Source organism: Piliocolobus tephrosceles, chromosome 15, assembly GCF_002776525.5.
Source record: "Piliocolobus tephrosceles isolate RC106 chromosome 15, ASM277652v3, whole genome shotgun sequence".
In the NCBI taxonomy this organism is placed as follows: Eukaryota; Metazoa; Chordata; class Mammalia; order Primates; family Cercopithecidae; genus Piliocolobus; species Piliocolobus tephrosceles.
The window spans coordinates 55,592,654-55,604,696 of NC_045448.1; the positions used below are offsets into that span (position 1 = coordinate 55,592,654).

Below are 12,043 nucleotides of genomic sequence, written 5' to 3' on the forward strand. Positions count from 1 at the left end.
TTTCCATTGAAGTTGTAATCTTGCTAGCAGAAATTGTGTGCAAAATAGGTATTCAGTAGATGTTGTTGACGCTGATGTTGAATTGTAGTATTTCAAATTTAGGCTGAAGGTCAAGAAGCATTGGGAAATAATTTGTACCTTTTCAGAATTACTGAATTTTAGAGTTGGAAATGACGAGAGGAGTTATCTAGTCAAAATAAATTTATCTTAAGCATGAGGAAAAGGACATGTAGCTAGACAGTGGTGGGGCTGGTCTAGAATGCAGGTTTCTGTGCTGAGGCCCAGATTATACCTCCTTCAGTGTAGCTTACACAGAGGCTCTGACAGCTTCAAAGCCCTCCGTAGCTCACAACTCAATTCTTTCTCCTTTCTCATTTAACTTTATAATCTTGCTCTTCCTCCCAACTCCATTTTCCATCACCAGGCATTTTAATTTATATTCACTTAACAACTCTCACTTTCCTTGGGAAAGCTGCCAAAGGCAATGCTAGCTGAGAAGGAGTAATAATGAGCAAAGGAAAAACAAGGCAAAATTAGAAGAACAACAACAACGGCTGTTTAAGCTTTCTCTGGATTTATATACCTACTTTATCCTCCCGGCTTTCATGGAGACGTGTTTTTTCTAAGCTCTGTCAACGGACACATAATAGCTTTCTATCAATCATATAGGTCTCAAAAGAAAAAAAAAAAGGTTTTAAGCCATTGGTACACAAAGAACCAGTGCTGCTGAAATACCTCTCCCTTTCCATTCCTTTTTTCCATCCTTTATCTGCTCTTTTCAACAGCTAGCATGAAGGCCAAAAATCAAAATATTATTTTGATAAGTCTTTTAGTAATAAATTGCTTTTTAAACTATGCACATGTATTACTTTAAAAATGCTGTGTTTTAGAAAGCTGAATTATAATTATCCAGTACTCTGTTTAGCACCAAATGGAAAAATTAAAAACTCAGCTTGAATGCTTCTGAATTTATAAAATAAGCCAGGCAACCCTAATACGAGTGTGGACAGATAATATCAGCAGTAAGTTGTACCAATATATCAAATACTTTAAAGAAGGATAAACATATAAATACAAATGAATAGATATGTGGGATTTAGTAAGTACAAACTAAGCAGAGAAATGTGTGTTTCTGGGGACTATTACAAAGGAATTATAGTTATCTTTTACTAAGTTCCTCTATCATGTTATACACTTACACTACACATACATTATCACTAATCCTCACAACAAGCCTAAGAGAGGACTGCCCATATTTTATAAATGAGTAAGAGGTAGGACCAGAGTTTTAATATGAAGCTGTCTGACTCCCTGTTCATCTTCTTTCCACTATAACATAAAAATACATCTGCAATTTAAGTTTAGGAGGGGAAAAGTGATGCTCTTTGCTCTTATTCTAATAGCAGCTCATTTTCATTTTTTACTTGAAAATTTTTTTTCTTTTTTTAATAACAGAGACAGGATTTCACTGTGTTGCCTAGCTGGTCTCAAACTCCTGGGCTCGAGTGATCCTCCTGCTTCGACCTCCCCAAAGTGCTGGCATTACAGACATGAGCTACCTCGCCCAGCCAGCAGCTCATTTTAACCATGTTCCATGGTCCAGGCTGACATTTAGCTAGCATGCCCTGGAGTGGCATAAGGCCTAAAGGCTGTTCTGATTAATTGGGTATCTGTTCTGCTCGATTTGTGCCCATGCCATACTAAGCATTAAATATTTTAAATATTACACCTGTCCATGGCACAGAACTTTCAGAGTTTTCAATCAAATACTTATTCAGATACTTGAAATCATCCAAAACCACTTCTTATGACATATTTTCCATACCTATAGGTATCACAGGTCTTCTTCTATGCAAAATTCGACTGGTCCTCTCTCTAAGTAATAATATGCCAAGATTCCCAGCTTTTATACTAGAAGCCTAAGCTTTGCCATATTTATATATATCAAAGCATGGGGCACATCTTTAAATCAGTAGTACAAAATTACTGTACTCTAGGTTTTTGCCAGCAAGTCCAACCTGGAAATGATATCCTGCTTTTCTTATCAAGTCAGGCTTGTAGCATTTCACGTTTGGGAAGACAGTCTAACACACAGGCTACTACCTGCACCTTCTTCAGTTCTTGCTATCATATTACATCACCAGAAAGTAATATATCTGGACATTAGCTTATGTCCTTAGATAAAAATGCCTACACTGTTTCGCACAAAGTTATAATCTTGGATTTTATCAAGATTCAATATAAGAAATGACCATATGGGAAAAAGGAAGCAATGGTATAAATATTTCAAAGACAAATCGAAATGTCATCATAACAAAAGTGTGATTTATTTCTGAGAGCTTACTCTAAATTTATTTATAAGTTAGTTATGTTAAAATCAGTTTGCCCAACCAGCATATGTAAAGTGTTGTACAAGCTCCCTCAGCTGGTTAAGATATAGAACTACCAAAACACATGTTCCATTAGGTTGACTGCGTCATCCTCTTCAGAAATTTCTGTAACTGCAGCCTGAGATCGAAGAATAGACATGATGTCATTAGATAATTTGTCAAAGCCATTCTGTGAACATATATTTGCCACTTCTTGCCACCTTTCTGTGGAGCAAAATGAATCATTTATCATAAGACTTTCTACTGCATCTGTGAGGAAAAAAATACAATATTATAGTATGGCACTTATTTGATAATCCAGACTTTAGTGATTCTTCAAAAATAGAAAAGGACATAATTTCAACTCAGTTACTGTTAAACTCTACCTGATTCCCCTAAGACTAATGATATAACATGCAGTGCTCAGTCTAGCTCATGGTAAGTATTCGTGTTAGTTCCTTCTTCTCCTCCCTTATCATTAACCTCTTCATGTCTCAATTCAACCCTCTACCACTTCTCACATTCCACGTCTCCACTCATTGCCTTCTTGTTATGGTAGCAGATGTTGAAGGCTATAAGGCAGGAGCTCAGAAAGTGATGAATGTGGGCTCATTCTTATTCAAAGAGTCTATAAGGCACCACTAGAAACTATCAAATAACTGTGGACCTATAGGTGAAGTTTTCATGATTTCAAACACTTATATAAATGCCTTAGTGGTGCTAACCCAAGGACTTAAGAAACTCTTTGACAAATTCTTCATCCTGTCTCTAGATGGAGACCTCTTAATGATGGGGCTTCTATGACAAATATTTTTCTTAAGGAAATAAAATCATTTTGTTAAAGAAATGTAATATTATTTACTTTTAAAAATATCTTAGTGATCTATCAATTTATGGAACTCATTTCTTATCTATTACCTGCATTACTTATGGTACTTCATAAAAGAGGATCACTGTTTAGAACACTGTCATCACTATAATTTTATTTCTACCACAATTATCATTTTTCTACAAAAATATTTTAGTTGATATTTGTAATAATTTCAAAATATAGTTATCTTCCAAAATATGTTTTCAAGTAATTTAAAATCAAGTTGTCTGCTCAACTTCCTATATTAAATTAATGAAAAGAAAATAAAAGTGAGTTTTAATTATTCCCTCTCTTTTTTTTTTTTTTTTTTTTTGAGGCAGGGGGTACAGTGGCACAATCACGGCTCACTGTAGCCTTGAGCTCCCTGGGCTCAGGCGATCCTTCTCTGCCTCTCAAGTAGCTGGGACTACAGGTGCATGCCACCACACCTGGCTAATTTTTGTATTTTTTTCATAGAGACAGGGTTTTGCCATGTCACCCAGGCTGGTCTTGAACCCCTGAGCTCAAGCGATCCACCCACCTCAGCCTCCCAAAGTGCTGGGATTACAGGGGTGAGCCACCGCACCCAGCCTAATTAGTTATTCTCTAATCCACAGCAGAGTTAGGTTCAGAGTGAATATCATATGTAAACACACAGACATTTGGTTCAGGAATTAAAACATATAGTTTATATCTACATAACATTTAAAATACATATAAAAGATAGCTAAATATACACATGTCAATATATATAAAGTTTTTAGTGTTAGTGATTACAATTATTGTAACATTTCCCTCAGGCTTCATAAAGATTCTTTCTTCATTTTAATTCTCTCAAGAAACATATCCTATTGCCAACGGATTATTATTTGCATGGTAATCTTTATATTTATAAACTCCTAAAGTTAACTCTTGCTAAGAAGGAACTCTTAGGGAAATTTGAGTTAACTCATGCATAATCATCTTGAACCTCTCCCTAAATAACCCACTACTATTTCTTCCACAACATTTTACTCTACTTACCTATCCCACCTTTATTTATTTCTTGAAGTAGCTTAATGCCAACTTTTTTCTTATCTATAGAGAACAGATGAAGTATGGCAAGACCAAAAGATAAAGATGTTTGTTTCTCATTCAACTCTTTAGTGAGACACTGAATTAATTCAACTTGGGGACATGAAATTAATAGCTGCAACAGGTCATCTGAAGGCAAAAATGAAAGAACTTTATCTCAACATCCTAACATGATAAATCAACTAGAAACTAGGACTAGCTAATGTCTATACCTGCCAATCAACAGTTTTTCTAATCCTTTCAAAGCCCTCAATGACCCACTCCAACCTAAACTCAACAGTACTATCCCCTAGCCCCCCTAAAAAACATCATGCTCAGCATAGCAAAAAACAAAGGAAAACTACCCATAAGAGTATCCAAAATACAATCCAATAATTATAATGAAAAGAAATGTGGTTAAAAATGTAGATTGGCTATCAGGAAACCTGAATTCTAATCATAGCTCCATCAGTCACTTACCCTTTGGGAACTCAGTTTTCACATCTGAAAAGCGCTAGAATTGGATATAGTTTCTTTTTTTTTTTTTTTTTTTTTTTGAGACAGTCTCACTCTGTCACCCAGGCTGGAGTGCAGTGGCATGATCTTGGTTCACTGCAAACTCTGCCTCCCGGGTTCACGCCATTCTCCTGCCTCAGTCTCCCAAGTAGCTGGGACTACAGGTGCCTGCCACCATGCCTGGCTAATTTTTTGTGTTTTTAGTAGAGACGGGGTTTCACCATGTTAGCCAGGATGGTCTTGATCTCCTGACCTTGTGATCTGCCCGCCTTGGCCTCCTGAAGTGCTGGGATTACAGACGTGAGCCACCGAAGTGGAGATAATTTGAAAGGTTCCATCTAATACTACAGTTTGTTTGTCTATATCTTGTTGCTCATATTTGGACCAAATTCTGGTGAGTATAATGTCTTTCTGTGCCTTGCACAGAAAATGTAATTCAGTAATTCTTTTTCCTAAAACTATCAAGTATTTAGAAATTCAAAAATGAAAACTTTAAGAAGCCATTAGCTATTTCAAGTAGCTAGAGGTGGAGCCATATGAAGTTGCCTGTATTTGACCACAAAAAAAAAAACAATTCCATATGGGTTAATCTACTAGTTAACCACTGAGGTAATCTAAAGCTACAGTTATGATTTGTATTCTTAAATTTTTTCAAAACAAAGTCTCACTGTGCTGCCCAGGCTGGAGTGCATCGCTCATCATAGGCATAATGATTGTGTACTATATCCTCAGACTCCTGGGCTCAAGCAGTCTCCCGCCTCAGCCTTCCCAATAGCTGAGACTACAGGCATGCACCACTGTGCCCCACTCTATAGTCTCAATTTTGTAAACTTTGTATTAACTTCCTACATTTTTTTAAGTAAAAATATTATTTTGGGGCCGCAATAGAGGTAATTTTCAGAATAACTTTGAGAGCCTTTCAAGAACTACCATAAACATAATTTAACTCTGAAAGCCTCGGGTTTTTTAAATGTATTTAATATATAGAGACAGGGTCCCACTATGTTGCCCCAGGCTGGTCTTGAACTCCTTGTATCCCTTTTGCTTACTATATTTCAAAATCCATTATCTTTTTTAAAATATTATTATTATTATTATGGGATAAGGTCTCACTCTTATGCCTAGGCAGGAATGCAGTGCCACAATCACAGCTCACTGTAGCCTAGAATGTCTGGGTTCAAGCGATCTTCCCATCTCAGCCTCCTGAGTACTGGGACTACAGACCCTATCCCTAAAACTTTTAAATCCTAAAAGTAATTAAAATCTATATCCCATGTGTAAACATTAACTAATACAATTCTTATCTATGGAAAAATAATAGTTCACAACACAGAAACTGAAACTGTATACTTAGGTAATGGAATATTAACAATATTAACTAATACCTACTATGCCAGATTCTGTCCTGTCACTACATAACCAAATCACTTACCTCTAGCTGTGCCTTAGCCTCTGTATGGAAATATACTATGTTTTTCATTTATAAAATGGGACAATAACAAAATCTACCTCATAGAGTCAACATAAGGATTAAGTGAGATAATCCATGGAAAAAAGCCTAGCTATTATTACAATAATAGTATAGGGCATGCTGTTATTAATGAAGAAATTTGTAACTTTAAAAAAACATAGATTCTAAGAAAAAGTCAATTAATTGCTTGAAAATGACCAGATTCAACAACCACTAAAACTCCTTTTTCCTGGAAGAATGTGACCTAAAATGGCTATGTTTGGTTCCACTTTGCATCTTCTTAGAACTGGGATACATAGCCTGCAAATCAGGACGGGCACTGGCCTGGGAGATGGGGAGATGTCAGCAATGCCTGTACTCAGAGTTATTGCCAATTAGATCCAGAGTAAGAGATCTGCTCATCCAACTAGGGTCACCCTAAGGTCCACAGTTCTCTCAGATGACTGCTCAATTGTAATCTCAGATTATTGTTCAATTGTGTTTTAAAATTTTGAAATAAATTAGAAATTCTTCATTGCTAATGCTTATATTACACTTCAAATATATCACAGGCTGGGCGCGGTGACTCACGCCTGTAATCCCAGCACTTTGGGAGGCCAAGGTGGGCAGATCACGAGGTCAGGAGATAGAGACCACCCTGGCTAACATGATGAAACTCCATCTCTACTAAAAATACAACATATTAGCCAGGCGTGGTGGCGGGTGCCTGTAGTCCCAGCTATTTGGGAGGCTGAGGCAGGAGAATGGTGTGAATCCAGTAGGTGGAGCTTGCAGTGAGCCAAGATTACACCACTGCACTCCAGCCTGGCAACAGAGTGAGACTCTGTCTCAAAAAATAAATAAAAAATAAAATAAAATATTACGAATAAGTTATTTTTAAAAATCACATATGTAGTATGTTATTCTGTATAAATTTATCTTTAAAACTGTATATTTCCAGGACTATCTGGTTTATTAAATGTTTTTATTTTGAGGAAATACATAATATTTTTGAATGTCTAGCATGAAAGCCAATCAGCTCCAGCTTACCTATGTTCATGAAAAATTACAAAATAAATTTCCCACTTATAGGTATATATAAAATTGATTTTATAACATAAGTTTAAAGTAGTGCCTGCTATTATGGGTAATCTTACAATTAAAGTCCAGAATTCAAATGTATACAAATGGTAGACATTTTAACTTACCGGTAGTAAAGTCCTTGAACTGCTGTATGTACTCCATGACCCTATGAGTCTGACCCTGTTTACACAAGCAAAGAATAGCTTTCTTGTGCAGGCCACATTCACTGTAGATAATTTGAGCTAAAGCCAGGCACTTGGCCTTGTTATAAGTATCCTGCTCCCCATAATCACAAATCACATCCCCAGCCTCCTCAGAAAATGTCAGTCTAGAACAAGCAGATCAATAAGACATACGTTAGAAAATTCCTGATGAGTGGCTGAGGCTGAAATATTTGAAAATTCAGCACAGTAGAACTGGATTTTCTACTGCCTGTAAGAATTCCAAGTTACAATTTAATACGCCATTGATTATGTAGGAGAAATTAAACATATCTGAACAACAACAACAAAAAACAATCAGTGTGTATTCCCTTGGAGGAAGACATTTTGGCTCCTCAAAAGCTCAAGTTTCAAAAAAAACCACAAACAAGATTAAAACTCTCCTGAAAAGACTGATAGGTCTAAAAATTACGAGGTAAACAAAAATGCTCTCATAATTGGGGGTCTTAATATTCTCAAGCAGTTATCGAGATTCTAAACCCTATGGAATATAAAAGCTTATTAAATATTGGTTATAGATAGTGACAACAATTTCAGCTCATAGAGGTAGATATTGCAAGCATTTTTACCAAAAGTAAAACAGAAAGTGCGACAGCACTATTATTTTTTAAATTTGTTATAGATTTTTAAGAGGCAAGAGGGGAAAATGGACATAATTGTGCCTATTAGGAAAGACCGAAGAAGCAGTTCTTTTGAGATGGAACAACTGAATAGATTTCACTTGTCCTATTTTAGTGTACCACCTTTACACACAACTGAAGTTAATCATCTGTTGTACTATCAGAGTAACTTCACCTAGAAACTATAAGCATAGCCAAAGACCATCTGTGCATGATTAAAGATAGCACTTCTAATTACTAGTGGTATGAAAATTATACTTTATATTTTTAAATAATAGTTACAAAATAATGGCAATCATATGATATTGGTGTCTGTATACATCTAAAAATGCTGGTAACATTAAAATGAAATCCTGAACCCCCTACAAAATGTCTCTTTACTGAAAATTCAGTAAATAAAGCCTTCTGTGTTTATTGGGGTGGGCAGCAGAGGGGTGAGTCTAAATCAAAAGGCAGCTTGAGTACAAATCAATTATTTAATTAAGCAGTTCTCTGACTTCGACACTTTAATACCAAAATATAGGTTTTAGTAGCTACAGTTGCCACAATTCCTGAGGCTGAACAAGTTAATTATTTCAGTCTATATAGTGACTGAAATACTGTAGCAAAATCATAATGCCAGTATTTTAGTATTTATTTATCTTGTTAATGCCATTTTTTTAAGGATCACCACCTCAGAGAAGGCCAGGGCTGGGAAGTGGGCCAGGGAAGTTCCTTCCCCCCTTTTCCCTCCAATCACCTCATCGTACCCTCTTTCTGTCTTCCTAAAGTCCCCTGGTTGGGTTTTCTCATCCTTACTCCTAACTCAAAGAGGACTGTTTCTGGGACTTCTGAAAGTGGATCTGAGACCAGGCTAACTCTGGAGAATATGAACAGCTAATAAATAAAATAAAATATGCTTAACCCCACAGTAATCTAAGACATATTGAATTATAAATTTGGTTTAAAAATTTTTAATGTCAAAATAAAGGTAATATACAATCTCTAAATCCATGCATAAAATTTATTTACTGTTACTTTCTAGGCTTGAGTTTGCAAAGTTAAAATTTCCGAGTATATTTATGTTCTTCTGGGAGCAATGTCTGCAATTAAGAGAAGTAATACCAGTAAAGGATGGTTCCTTAAAATTTAGACTTTGTAGACCAAGTGATTAGACTTTTCACAGATAAGAATGACTAAAAGAGCATGATTAGCCCATTAGGCAGGCTGCTAAAGGGCTAGCTCTATGCTGAGCTTCTGGGAATGAACTGGAAGGCTTTTTAAGGTAGCTATGTGATAGAGGCCAGATAATCAGAGGCAGAAGCCAGGAAACAGAGACTGAGTATGAAGAATGTGAATTGCCTTTAATATTCCCTGTTATATTATCTCAGGATCCTTAAAACTAGTGGCATTTCCTCAATGCATGTAGACACAGAACTGCATAGTTATTAAAGAATTTAAATTCTTACAACTAACAGGTAGAATGTGTCAAGAATCATCACTATGTGTAAGAAACTTAATCTTGTCTGAAGTGTCTTTGCACTAGAACTTTTTAAAACAGGTTTTGGTAAAGAACATGCACTTTCTGATGATGTCATCAAGTCCAAACCACTTCCAGTGCTCCCTGATAAGTACTTTTTGTGGAGGGTGTAGAAACATGATCAGGCAGAGAAAGAGAGAAGGGGGCAAAGAGAGAAAAGAAGGGCATACATATGAAGAAGATATTTCCTAAAACAAAATTAACAGGCCAGGCGCGGTGGGTCACACCTGTAATCCCCAGCACTTTGGGAGGCCGAGGCAGGTGGATCACCTGAGGTTGGGAGTTTGAGACCAGCCTGACCAACATGGAGAAACCCCGTTGCTACTAAAAATACAAAAAATTAGCCAGGCATGGTGGTGCATGCCTATAATCCCAGCTACTCGGGAGGCTAAGACAGGAGAATCGCTTGAAGCTGAGAATCGGAGGTTGCGGTGAGCCGAAATTGCACCACTGTGCTCCAGCCTGGACAACAAAAGTGAAACTCTGTCTCAAAAAAAAAAAATTAACTATTATGTGTACAGTAAATGAAGGTCATAAGAATGGGTGGGAGAAACACTTTGCACTGGTAAATAGTGCCATCAAGATAGCTTTATCAAGTTGTATAGGGGAAACAGTGAATTTGAAATGAGTGGTGGTAGGCAGTCGTATGAAAACCTACTATTTTTATGTTTGGGACATTTCTAAGTCATGAATTTATTTAGGAAGTGCTTGCTTACTAACATCCATCTATCTCTTTATGATAGCCTTCTTAAAGATGAGAGCTCTTCATTATTCCCTAATATGTGTTCTACATCCCTATGCATTCAGAGCCAAGTAAGCACAGCCCTTATGCTGCCAGCAGCAGGCTATAAGTACTAGACAGATGACAGGGAGGCCTTTCCCTACTCTGCCTTCCAATATGCACAGCCCAGCCCATCTTCACAAAGACATAGTAAAAGCAGCTGCTATCTATTCTCTGACTGATCTTCATAAGTTGTTCTGTTGTTATGGTAGACACTGTTCTGGTGCCTCATCCAGGTCCCATTTACTGAACCGGTGCCTCTTCTCCAGCTGACTACTAACAGCTCACAGTTGCCCCCTTCTCTGAAGAATTGTCCTCAGGTGTCTGTAGCCTCCTTACCTAGAGAATTATGCCTATCCACAACCCCCAGTAGTCTACACTCAACCCCCAGGGACTGACTGATATGGGTTACAAAAGGCCAGCCCCTTAATAAAAGGAAAGAACTCTGTGCAATGTCTATGCTCTATAACCCTCTCCCTGTGATAATGGCTAATACCAGACTAGAACTGATTTCACATCCTTGTTTGGCTCTTTTCTAAGTCCTATCCTATTTCATTCTCCTTAAAAATTTTCCTGAGGTGTAGTTTATTAGTAAATGATCTGCACCCTAATCCAAGTCTCAAGTTCTCTTCAAGGAAATAGGGAACCTGAGTGCCAAAAATATTCCTTTCTGCTCCATTATATAGCCACAGTCCTACCTGTTCATGATAATCAAGTCAGTCAAAACTTCCTGACTCACAAACACTAAAGTTGCAGACATGGGAAGCACACATTTCCTGGGATGGTTAATTTTATGTGTCAACTTGACTGGGCCAGAGGGTGCCCAAATATTTGGTTGAACATTACTCTGGGTGTGTCTGTGGGGTATTTTGGGATGAGATTAACTTTTTCTTTTTAGTTTGGAAGTATTTATTTTCAAATTGTAATGTCAATTTTACCAGTACTAAAAAGAGATTACACTTATTATAATGAGTTACGTAGTTGGTCAATTTTTTTGTTGAGATGACAATGTTAATATACATACTTTTATTCATCTGATAAAGATGTCATTCACACATTCTATAAAGTTTCATTTTAATTAATGGTTTCCTTCTCTGACATTAGTGCTATTATCAGAACAGGAAATTACAAAGTATGTCAAAAGCAACGCAAGCTTTTACTCCGTGGCAACTGGCTCTGTTGTGTAGGTAATACTTAACATTCCACACTTATTTTATTCTTACGCTGGGAAAAATATTCCAATGTTTTTTGTGAGAAATCAATGAGGGAGGGGCTCAAGACTATATAAAAATCTGATTTATTATAACAGCAATTTTAAATGACCACTCTAACAGAGTACATGACCTATAAGTGGTACTAAAAAATACTGATAGACTTTCAAAATAAATTTAACATAATTCGTTTAATAATTTTCTCATTTTCCCCAGTGTATACTTTTGTTGTTGTTGTTTGTTTTTTGAGACAACATCTAATTATGTTGCCCAGGCTGGAGTGCGCTGGCATGCTCAAGCTCACTGAAGCCTTGATCTCCCAGGTTCAAGTGATTTTCCCACCTCAGCCTCCTCAGTAGCTGAGACTACA

At 36.8% G+C, this 12,043-nt stretch overlaps 1 protein-coding gene across 2 annotated transcripts in view; it reads right to left on the reverse strand.

Annotated features, from left to right (window-relative positions):
- Positions 1–2,331: 2,331 nt before the first annotated feature.
- CLHC1 (clathrin heavy chain linker domain containing 1) overlaps positions 2,332–12,043 on the reverse strand; it is a 58,111-nt gene continuing 48,399 nt past the window's right edge. For both annotated transcript variants that reach the window (XM_026456097.2, XM_023190199.3), the window contains 3 exons: positions 7,447–7,649; positions 4,243–4,422; positions 2,332–2,639 (listed from right to left, as the gene is read on the reverse strand). In XM_026456097.2, the coding sequence (XP_026311882.1) occupies positions 2,443–2,639; positions 4,243–4,422; positions 7,447–7,649 (580 nt within the window). In that variant the 3' untranslated portion in view covers positions 2,332–2,442. The remainder of the gene's footprint in view (positions 2,640–4,242; positions 4,423–7,446; positions 7,650–12,043) is intronic.